Genomic DNA, 11,696 nt, shown 5'->3' on the forward strand with positions numbered 1-11,696 from the left:
TGTAAGTTGGGCACAGTGGCTCACACCTGTAATCCCAGCACTTTGGGAGGCTGAGGTGGGTGGATCACCTGAGGTCAGGAGCTGGAGACTCCATCTCAAAAAAAAAAAAAAAAAAACCTTTTAATAATAGTTTATAACATTTCTGGTAGACTAGAGCTTTTTCTTCGTTTTTTTATTTTGTTTTGTTTTGGTTTGTTTTTTGGGTTTTTGTTGTTTTTTGTTTTGTTTTGTTTTGTTTTGAGACAGAGTCTTGCTCTGTAGCCCAGGCTGGAGTGCAGTGGCTCATTTTGGCTCACTGCAACCTCCACCTCCTGGATTCAAGCAATTCTCCTGCCTCAGTCTCTTGAGTAACTGGGACTACAGGCGTGTGCCAACACACCCAGCTAATTTTTGTATTTTTGGTAGAGACAGGATTTCAACCATATTGGCCAGGCTGGTCTCGAACTCCTGACCTCGTGATATGCCCGTCTCGGCCTCCCAAAGTGCTGGGATTACAGGCGTGAGTCACTGCGCCAGGCCCTATATTTATATTTTTGAGACAGGGTCTCTCTCTGTCACCCAAGCTGGAGTGCAGTGGCTCAATCTCAGCTCACTGCAACCTCCGCTTCCTGGGTTCAAGCAATTGTCCCATGTCAGTCTCCCAAGTAGCTAGGCCTACACAGGCGCATGCCACCACACCGGGCTAATTTTCGTATTTTTTGGTAGAGACAGGGTTTCACCATATTGGCGAGGCTGGTCTCGAATTCCTGACCTCAAGTGTTCTGCCTACCTTGGCCTCCCAAAGTTCTGGGATTACAGGCGTGAGCCACTGCACCTGGCCTGGAAGACTAGTTTAAAAAGAGACACTGATGAAAGTTAGACTTAGAACCATGTTGGAAATGACCATTTGGGGTATTTTAATCTCATAGACACAGTTCTGAAGCTCTAGGCCCACAGCCATGGATACATGCTTCACAGTGGTGCTTAGGCCTCAGAAACTGAACATTCAGCCCCACTGACACTCATTATCAGGTGTCCAGAGGAGAAAACTCTCCTAAGTAGATATCTAATTTCTAAGATTCTATGGATTGAGGCGATAACATCAAGTGTATACCACTCTCTCCAAAGACTTTCTGATCTCTGATCAGAAAACGGACTTATATTTAGACTTATATCTCATCTTATGTTTATAATGTGTATCTGAAAATTCCCAGGTCTGAATTCTTTGTGGGTATGGTCCTGTTTGTTTGTGCTGACTCTTGTTCAGGACATTCCTATGCTGTAATTTTTGCTGACAGTTCACGTTCACTGGAACTTTATGGGGATTTTTGAAGCATGTGTTGGGGTAACCATTCTCTCTCTGGTGAGGATTTGTGCTGACTTCCATGCCCTACAAACCTAGGTCAAAGTTAAATTTGCAGCATGTAACCTTTTTAGATATGCAGATAACTTGAACTCAGACTCCAAACTGGCATGAGGACTGGCTCTTAGCCATATATTCTCAGAAGAGACTCTTTTCTCCAACCTGAGCCAAGGCAAGATACACACACTGCTCTGCTCTCTCCTTTCTCAGGTAAATATCATTTTTTCTTTTTGTGGGGTATGGAGTTTCACTCTTGTTGCCCAGGCTGGAGTGCAATGGTGCAACCTCTGCCTCCCAGGTTCGAGCGATTCTCCTGCCTCAGCCTCCTGAGTAGCTGGGACTACAGGCACCCACCACCATGACCGGCTAATGTTTTTCTCTTTTTTTTTTTCTTTTTTTTTTGTATTTTTAGTAGAGACAGGGTTTCTCTATGTTGGTCAGGATGGTCTCGAACTCCCGACCTCAGGTGATCTGCCCACCTCGGCCTCCCGAAATGCTGGGATTTACAGGTGTGAGCCACTGCGCCTGGCCAAATATCATTTTTTCTAATTCACCCTTTCTCTGAGGGTAAAACTCTTTATGGTTCCTGGTTTAGGGGAATCTTCATTCTAACTCCCTGGTTTGAGCCCAAAGCTTTGCTCCTGGCCTATGTGCCACCTTCTTAAAACTAGAATCTGGCCAGGCACAGTGGGTCAGGCATATAATGCAAGCACTTTGGGAGGCAAAGGCAGGTGGATTACTTGAGCTCAGGAGTTTGAGACCAGCCTGGGCAACACAGTGAGACCTCATCTCTACTAAAAATCAAAAAAATTAGCCAGGCATGGTGGTACAAGTCTGTAATCCCAGCTACTCTCAGGAGGCTGAGGTGGATCACTGGAGCACAGATCAAGGCTGCAGTGAGTTTGATCATGCCACTGCACTCCAACCTGGACAACAGAGCGTGATTCTGTCTCAAAATAATAATAATAATAAGTGCTGGGCACAGTGGCTCATGCCTGTATTCCCAGCACTTTGGGAGGCCAAGGCGGGTGGATCATGAGGTCAGGAGGTCAAGACCATCCTGGCCAACATGGTGAAACCCCATCTCTACTAAAAATACAAAAACAAAATTAGCCGGGCATGGTGGCAGGCGCCTGTAGTACCAGCTACTCCAGAGGCTGAGGTGGGAGAATGGCGTGAACCTGGGAGGCAGAGGTTGCATTGAGCCAAGATCGCGCCATTGCACTCCACCCTGGGCGACAGAGCGAGACTCCGTCTCAAAAAATATATGTATATTAAGAAGATGACGACTAGAACTCTGGGTCACCTGGGCTTAGTAGATGCTCTTGGGGTAACTGATACCCTAAGCACTTGCTTACCTCCTTAACTGTAGACTTACTTTGCTAAGGCTCCAGAGGATTTCTTTTTGCAAACTAAATAATACATTTTGGCTGGGTGCGGTGGCCTGTAATCCTAGCACTTTGGGAGGCCACAGTGGGCGGATCACCTGAGGTTGCGAGTTTGAGACCAGCCTGGCCAACATAGCTGAAATCCCGTCTCTACTAAAAGTACAAAAATTAGCTGGGTGTGGTTGTGGGCACCTGTAATCCCAGCTACTTGGGAGGCTGAGGCAGGAGAACCGCTTGAACCCGGGAGGCGGAGGCTGCAGTGAGCCGAGATCACGCCATTGCACTCCAGCCTGGGCAACAAGAGCGAAAGTCCGTCCCAAATAAACAAATGAAATATTTTTAAAGGTGTTCTTATTTAACATTCTAACAGGCTTCATATTATATTATTATATATAATTTTAGAAAGTAAATACTTTCTAAAATTGAGTCTGCCATATTGCCAAAAAAATGGAAGTCTACAAATTCTGTTTCTTCCTAGCTGTCTCACAAATCCAAAACTTCAGTAGTTACTGATTCCACTACCGTATCTAATTTTCCTTCAACATTTTTCTTTAATGGCACTACTTCCCATCCACCTATTTACAACAAAAAATTGAGCAAAGGCTCCTTCCTCCCTCAAGCTTTCACATCTTAGTATAACTTTCATTGATTCTAAGTTCTAAATATCTCTTACATTTGTTCTCTCCTTCATTCTACCTACAATTGCCTTCACAATTCATTATTTCTTTTCTGGGTCACTAAAATAATCTGTTTCCATGCTTACCTCCCGCAAATCCATTCTTTACATAGCTGTCAGCAAAACCTATTTAAAATAAAAATCGGATCATGCCGTTTGCATAATTAAGTCTTCAGTGACGCCTTATTGCTGTCAAGATAAAGTCTCAGGCCTGGCACAGTGGCTCACGCCTGAAATCCCAGCCCTTTGGGAGGCCGAGGTGGGTGAATCACTTGAGGCCAGGAGTTCGAGACCAGCCTGGGCAAACAGAGCAAGACCCCATCTCTACAAAAAATACAAAAATTAGCCAGCGATGGTGGCATGTGCCTGTAGTTCCAGCTACTCAAGAGGCTGAGGTGGAAGGATGTCTTGAGTACAGGAGACAGAGGTTGCAGTGAGCCAAGATCACGCCACTACATTCCAGCCTGGGCCACAGAGCCAGACCCTGTCTCAAAAAATAAAAAATAAAAATAAAAATAAAGTTTCAATTACTTATCATGGCATACAAGGTCCTCTGCAATCAGTCCCTCCCTCTGCTGGGTCATACCAAATTACGTATCATCCTTTGCTTGATCTGCCATCCTCCAGTCAACCCTACACCTCACCCCAGTTTCCCCTGCCACTGTCAGCTCCTTATCTTTCAAAACCCAGGTTACAAATCTTCTCTTCCAGGAAACTTGCAGGCAAATCCTTACTGCACCCTTTGTTACATCACAGCACATGATGTACTTCACCATTACTGCACTTACTACACCATATTGCAGTCATTCTACTGTTGCCCCAATTAGACTATGAATTCCCTTCAAAGACAGGTAAAATTTTATCTTTATCCACAGTACCTGGCACAGTGCTGATAACATGAGGTACTTAGTATCTACCAAATGAATGAATGTTTTTGACTTCTACAATACCTTTGGAGATTGACTCCTACCTCCACTGCTACTCTCAAAGTTCAGGCCCTTTATTCTTTCTCTATCCCCTCACATGTCCTTCTGCCTCTAGCTTATTAACCCACCTAATGGTACCTAAATTATTTCTAAAGCACAGTTCTGATCATGTCCTGCTTACCATCAGAAACTGCTATTACTGTTAGCCCTTGGCTTTTTTTTTTTTTTTAAAAAGAGACAAGGTCTCGCTGTCACCTAAGCTGGAGTACAGTGGTGTGATCATAGCTCATTGTAACCTCAAATTCCAGGGCTCAAACAGTTCTCCCACCTCGGCCTCCCAAGTAGCTAGAACTACAGGCACATGCTACTGCTAATGCCTGGCTAATGTTTTTTTTGTTTTATTGTATTTTTGTAGAGACAGGATCTTGCTTTATTGCCCATGCTGGTTTTAAACTCCTGGCCTCAAGCAATCCTACTGCCTCAGCCTTCCAAAGTGCTGGGATTACAGGCATGAGCTACAAGATTCTGGAATCTTGCCTCATTTTCCAGCAGCTCATAGCAACCTACTGATTTCCCAAAGGCAGCTCAGCTCCATCCTAGTGACCAAACCAGCTGGGACATGGGGCAGGAATGGAGTGGCAGCAGCCTTCACTCCAACTTCTCCGTTCACCATCTAATGAAGCTTATTAGCACTATAGCCTTCTACATCTAGGATCTGATGGTATTAGATCTGATGGTATTGGAGATAGCTACAGGATTCCCATATTATCCAGCGTCACTGCCATCCCCATTTTGACTTTATGGAAGATTCCATTTCATCACTCCACTCTACAGCAGCGGTATACTGAGGGCTGGGGGAGGGGAAGGAATGATACTACAAGGTAGGGAGGGGATCCATTGTCTATAGAGAATTTTAAAACAATAAAATTGACTTTTAGTTCATTTGTTTTTTCTCATCATCAAGCACCAGTAATTCTAAACAATGTCAGAATATTGTTTATATATTCTCTCCCACCAGGGTGGACTGGTCCCACCACCATTATCTGTTGGTGTGCCACTGCTATTCAGGCATCACCCCCTTTTGAAACCTTTTACCCACCCCAAAACAGAATTAATCACCTCTTCCTAAACCCTAATGCACACCTGAGTCTCCTACAAGACCACAGGCACATTAAGGAGAGCATGTCTTTAACCCCTAGTACACATTCATGAACACATACACTTCCTTTGCCTCAGCTTCCCATTAAGGTCCTTGGTGAGTGAAATGTGCTCAGTCCCAGTTACTCCATATTGCTAGAAGAAAGCATCATGCCTTACACTCAACACTTAGACCAGACTAAATACACATAGAATATAATCTGAATTCCAAAAGCTGGTACTCACAGAACACCATAATCTGGACATAGTTCTTATTCCTACTTAAATACTAAATCTTATACTCTATTTACACCAAACTACTTACACTTGGTATATTTCTGCCTATTATATCTAAGTCCTTTTTGTTTTCCAGTACTTTGTGTCTGATTTACCTAACTGCTAAGCTACCCAGAAGGAAATTTAAACACACAATTTTGTAATCATGCTGTGGATGCAACAGACACCAAATTCTAATGAATAAAACTACTGATAGCTAACATATAAAAGCGGAGAAGACATTTTTATTATACAACATTTTATTTTAAAAAAATTATCTTCATAGAATACATTTTCACATTAGAGATTCCCATTGTGCGAAAATAACAATTTATTACTTATAGTTTTATATTTGTTTTAGAACAAGTAGAACACATTTGAGAATTAAATCTCAGTTTAGAATTGGAAATATTTTGATACCTCTACAAGGGGAAACTTGCCCTTAAATGGAACTTCCTCTATATCAGAAGCAACTCCAAGCATTTCTTCCTAGGATTTAGAAATTTATAATGTGAGATGTCAGCATTTCTAATTTTAAAAATTTCCATAGTATTGTAACCATCAGTAGGTGGATTCTAATGACGTAGAAAGGGAGATTTTTCCAAAAATTAAACACTGTCTAATTTTCGCAAAGTTTTATCATGAATTATGAGTATTTCCCTTTGTCCATTATTCCCAGTGCAAATATGGAAGCTTGATCATATACTAATAGTAATAAAGCTGGATTATCTTCAAGAGATTGATAAATTAAAAGGCAAAAGCTCATATATCATGTTTAGTTATACTGTGAGTCTTATGAGAAGCTGGGAGGCAACCCCATTAACTCACCAGAATACAGAACTCAGTCTCACAATTTCTTAGACACAATTCCTCTCAAACCTTTTCCTCAAAGATTAAATTCTGAAAATAATCTTAAGATTAAGATTATTAAGAGAAAAAGGCTGTCCACAAATGGACTTATCTGTTATTTCTTCCTTACTGTGAGCTGAATGGCATGACAAAGCAGAGACAAACAGGCATACATCAATTCTTCAAAGTATGAAGTCAGAATGGTCAGAGCTTCCACAGCACGGCAACAGCTTTGCAGATGCCCACATCGTGATAGTTGAAATAGCAAAGCCCAGCAAAGGTTAAAGCTGAAAGTGCCAAAAGCTCTACCTTGGTAGCTTTCTGCAAGGCATCCCCATGAACATAGTCAGTAACAACTTGTCCAAGGCCCCTAAAGAAAAAGAAAAAAATCATAACATCAATGAAAAATCACAGTGAAACTAGGAGACTACACAGATAACTTGGCTGCAAAAAATCAATCTGTCAAGTTCAAATGCAATGTCTCCATTTGCCACTCTGCTGTCACTGCCATCCATCTGCCACTCCAGTGCACTGTTTGCTTCTTTAGGGGATTCTGTATAGCCTTTTGTGTGTGTATGTCAGTAAGTCTATTTCTAGTGAATCTTTTATTTAGAGACAAAATCTTACTCTGTTGCCCATGCTAGAGCGCAGTGGCCTGATCATAGCTCACTACAGCCTCGAACTCCTGAGCTCAAGTGATCCTCCCGCCTCAGCCTGCCAAGTAGCTGGGACTCCATGCCCGGCTAATTGTTTTTTATTTATTTATTTATTTATTTATTTATTTATTTATTTATTGAGACAGAGTCTCGCTCTGTCGCCCAGGCTGGAGTGCAGTGGCACGATCTTGGCTCACTGCAACCTCTGCCTCCCGGGTTCAAGCGATTCTCCTGCCTCAGCCTCCCAAGTAGCTGGGACTACAGGCACCTACCACCACACCCAGCTAATTTTTGTATTTTTAGTAGAGACAGAGTTTCACCATATTGGCCAGGCTGGTCTGGAACTCCTGACCTTGTGATTCGCCCGCCTCAGCCTCCCAAAGTGTTGGGATTACAGGCATGAGCCACTGCTCCTGGTCTGTTTTTCTTTCTTTAGAGATGCGGTCTCACTATGATGCCCAGGCTGGTCTTGAACTCTTGGCTGCAAGTGATCCTCTCACCTCAATAACTAAAAATAACCAAAACCCTACAGTATTTTTAATTAATTCAAAAAGAATTTATTAAGTAGATATTATGTGCCAGAATCTGTCATAAATGTTGGGAGTATAGTAAGTGAGATAGCATCCCTGCCTTTATGGAATATGCTAGTGAATGAGAAGGAAAAAATAAACATATATATACTATGAAGAAACACTTTAGAAAGGAAGGCATGAATGAGAACACCCAAACAAAAGTGGCATCTCTAATGAATAGTAAGATTTGTGTGGCTGGAGCACACGGGTGAAGCAGAGATCAGAGGAAGGCAGGGGCCAGTTGCATAGGGTCTTGAAGGTCATGATAAGGAATCTGAATTTTATATGAAATATAATAGGAAACCACTGATATGTTTTAAGCAGGGAGTGATGTAGGTAAGGAGTGACCTAATTTTACCATTTCTATAACAGTTTTATTGAAATCTAAGTCAAATGCCATAAAAAATTCACCCTTTTTAGTATACAATCCAGTGGTTTTTTAGTATATTGAGTTGTGCAATCATCATTAATTCCAGAACATTCTCATTACCCCAAATAGAAACCCTCTACCTATTAGCCCACTGCCCAACTACAAATTTACTTTCTGTCTCTATAGATTTGCCTATTCTGGACATTTCATATAAAAGAACCCATACACGGCTGGGCGTGGTGGCTCACACCTATAATCCCAGCATTTTGGGAGGGTGAGGCAGGCGGATCACCTGAGGTTGGGAGTTCGAGACCAGCATGACCAACAAGGAGAAACCCTGTCTCTACAAAAAAATACGAAATTAGCCGGGCGTGGTGGCGCATGCCTATAACCCCAGCTACTCGGGAGGCTGAGGCAGAAGAATCGCTTAAACCCGAGAGGCAGAGGTTGCGGTGAGCCGAGATCGTGCCAAGCCAAGATCACACCATTGCACTCCAGCCTGAATAACAAGAGGAAAACTCCATCTCAAAAAAAAAAAAAAAAAAAAAGGCCAAAAAATATATGGCCTTTGTGTCAACTTATCATAATGTTTTCAATGTTCATCCATGTCATAGCATTTATCAATACATCATTCCTTTGTATGGCTGAATAATATTCTATTATATGAATACACCATATTTTGTTTAGCTATTCATCCACTGACAGACATTTGGATTGTTTCCACTCTTTGGCTATTATAAATAATGCTGCTATGAACATTCCTATACAAGTTCTTTTTTTTTTTTTTTTTTGAGACGGAGTCTCGCTCTGTCGCACGGGCTGGAGTGCAGTGGCCGGATCTCAGCTCACTGCAAGCTCCGCCTCCCGGGTTCCTGCCATTCTCCTGCCTCAGCCTCCCGAGTAGCTGGGACTACAGGCGCCCGCCACCCCGCCGGCTAGTTTTTTGTATTTCTTTAGTAGAGACGGGGTTTCACCGTGTTAGCCAGGATGGTCTCGATCTCCTGACCTCGTGATCCGCTCGTCTCAGCCTCCCAAAGTGCTGGGATTACAGGCTTGAGCCACCGCGCCCGGCCTCTATACAAGTTCTTTGTGTGGACACGTTTTCAATTCTCTTGGGTATACACCTAAAAGTAGATTGCCAAGTCTATGGTAACTCTAAGGTTAACTTTGTAACTGCCAGAATGTTTTCCAAAGTGACTGAAACGTTTTATATTCCCAGCAGAACCACGAGGGTTCCAATTTTCCAAGGCCTCAGCACCACTTACAACTGTCCATCTTTTATTACAGCCATCCTAATGGGGTGTGAGGTGGTATCTCATTGTGGTTTTGATTTGCATTTCTCTAATGACAAATGATGCTGAGCAATTTCTCATGTGCTTATTGGCCATCTGTATATCCGCTTTGGAGGAATATAATTTTACGTTTTAAAAGGTCACTATTGCTGTAGTATGATGAATGAACAGTGTGGGTGGGGGACCAGAGTAAAAGGTGAACAGGAAACTAGTTAGAAGGCAACTGAAGTAGCCTAGGTGAGACTGTTGGCTTAACCTAGGCTGGTGACAGGGTGTAAAGTGACAATTCAGACTATTTTTTTTTTCTAATAATGTCTATTTTCTTTTTTTTTTCTTTTACTTTAAGTTCTTGGATACATGTGCTGAACGTGCAGGTTTGTTACACAGGTACACATGTGCCATGGTAGTTTGCTGCACCTATCAACGTGTCATCTAGGTTTTAAGCTCTGCATGCAATAGGTATTTATCCTAATGCTCTCCCTCCCTTTCCCCCCCACCCTGATTCAGAGTTTTGTTTTTTTGTTTTTTTGAGACAGAGTCTCACTCTGTTGCCCAGGCTGGAATGCAGTGGCGCAATATCAGCTCACTGCAACCTCCGCCTCCTGGGTTCCAGTGATTCTTCTGCCTCAGTCTCCCGAGTAGCTGGGACTACAGGCAGGTGCCACCACGCCCAGCTTAATTTTTGTATTATTAGTAGAGACAGGGTTTCACCATACTGGCCAGGCTGGTCTCGAATTCCTGACCTCATGTGATCCGCCCGCCTTGGCCTCCCAAAGTGCTAGGATTACAGGCATGAGCCACCGCACCTGGCCGATTCAGACTATTTTTTAAAGAAAGAACAGAACTTATGGAATAGATGTGGGGTAAGAACAAAAAGAAGTATGTAGAATGACTCCTAAGAATTTTAGCTTGAGCATAGCTTTAACTGAGAAGGGGGCTTTAAAGGAGAAATCAAGGGAGATTTGGGGAAAAAAAGAGTGATTTGGCCAATGTTAGATCTGGGATAACTATCAGACATCCGAGTGGATGTCAATTAGACAATGAGATAAATAAGTCTGCAGCTCAGAAAAAGAGGTCAGATCTGAGCTCACCTAGAAAGAGGGTACAGATGGAGACATTAAGAAGGCCATGACTCAGCCCTGGAGATTTTGTCATCTCGAGGTCAGACAAGGAGAAGGATTTGGCAGAGGAGACTTCTATGCATCTGGAAAGCCAAAGAAAAGTGACTTACGGGGAGAATTAATTGAGTTGAAGGCTGCTGAGACTTCAAGCAAGTGGAGGACAGAGAATAGACAACCGGATTTGGAAAGATGAAGGCCTTCAGTGCCCTTGGTAAGAATAACCTATGTTATATAGTTGGGATAAGACCCTAATTAATACAGGTTAAAAGAGACTCAGCGTTGAGGAAGTGGAGCACAATTATAGACAGCTCCTTCAAGATGGATCACATGTTAGAGAAATATTACTTACTACACTTGTGATCTAATATTTCATATGCAACTGGAATCTTTTATTTGGAAAGGTCTATGTGGTTAAAAAACAACATCAACAACAACAACAACTCATTCTCCTAACCAGTCCTACAAAACTAGATAATTAAAACCCCTTTAGGCTGGGCATGGCAGTTCATGCCTATAATCCCAGCCCTTTGGGAAGTCAAGGTGGGAGGATCACTTGAGGTCAGGAGTCCAAGACCAGTCTGGCCAACATGGTGAAACCCCGTCTCGACTAAAAATACAAAACCGAGCTAGGTGTGTTGGTACGTGCCTGTAATCCCAGCTACTTGGGAGGCTGAGGCATGAGAATTGCTTGAACCCAGGAGGCAGAGGTTGCAGTGAGCCAAGATCGCACCACTGCACTCCAGCCTGGGTGAGAGTGAGACTCCATCTCAAGAAAAAAAAAAAAAACCTTTAACACTAGCTAGAAAATGATTCTAGGCCAGGCGCAGTGGCTCAAGCCTGTAATCCCAGCACTTTGGGAGGCCGAGATGGGCGGATCACGAGGTCAAGAGATTGAGACCATCCTGGCTAACACGGTGAAACCCTGTCTCTACTAAAAAAAATACAAAAAACTAGCTAGGTGAGGTGGTGGGCGTCTGTAGTCCCAGCTACTTGGGAGGCTGAGGCAGGAGAATGGCGTAAACCCGGGAGGCGGAGCTTGCAGTGAGCTGAGATCCGGCCACTGCACTCCAGCCTGGGCGACAGAGCGAGAC

At 43.0% G+C, this 11,696-nt stretch overlaps 1 protein-coding gene and 1 long non-coding RNA gene across 3 annotated transcripts in view; both read right to left on the minus strand.

Moving 5' to 3' along the window:
• LOC108536447 (uncharacterized) overlaps window positions 1–4,089 on the minus strand; it is a 5,008-nt gene extending 919 nt beyond the window's left edge. Inside the window, exons 1-2 of the long non-coding RNA XR_001887519.1 lie at window positions 3,993–4,089; window positions 3,494–3,532 (exon numbers count right to left, since the gene is read on the minus strand). This is a non-coding gene — a long non-coding RNA (uncharacterized LOC108536447). The remainder of the gene's footprint in view (window positions 1–3,493; window positions 3,533–3,992) is intronic.
• A 1,881-nt stretch (window positions 4,090–5,970) lies between these two features.
• Window positions 5,971–11,696, minus strand: part of SDHD (succinate dehydrogenase complex subunit D) — a 10,608-nt gene continuing 4,882 nt past the window's right edge. Inside the window, exons 4-5 of one of the 2 annotated variants that reach the window (XM_017883211.1) lie at window positions 11,321–11,349; window positions 8,620–8,678 (exon numbers count right to left, since the gene is read on the minus strand). In XM_017883211.1, coding sequence (XP_017738700.1) covers window positions 8,620–8,678; window positions 11,321–11,349 — 88 coding nt within the window. Of the gene's footprint in view, window positions 6,965–8,619; window positions 8,679–11,320; window positions 11,350–11,696 lie in introns of those variants that run through there. The other variant, XM_017883209.1, reaches the window with a different exon arrangement.

The sequence above is a fragment of the Rhinopithecus bieti genome, unplaced genomic scaffold (genome assembly GCF_001698545.2).
Source record: "Rhinopithecus bieti isolate Rb0 unplaced genomic scaffold, ASM169854v2 scaffold_11964, whole genome shotgun sequence".
Classification (NCBI taxonomy): Eukaryota; Metazoa; Chordata; class Mammalia; order Primates; family Cercopithecidae; genus Rhinopithecus; species Rhinopithecus bieti.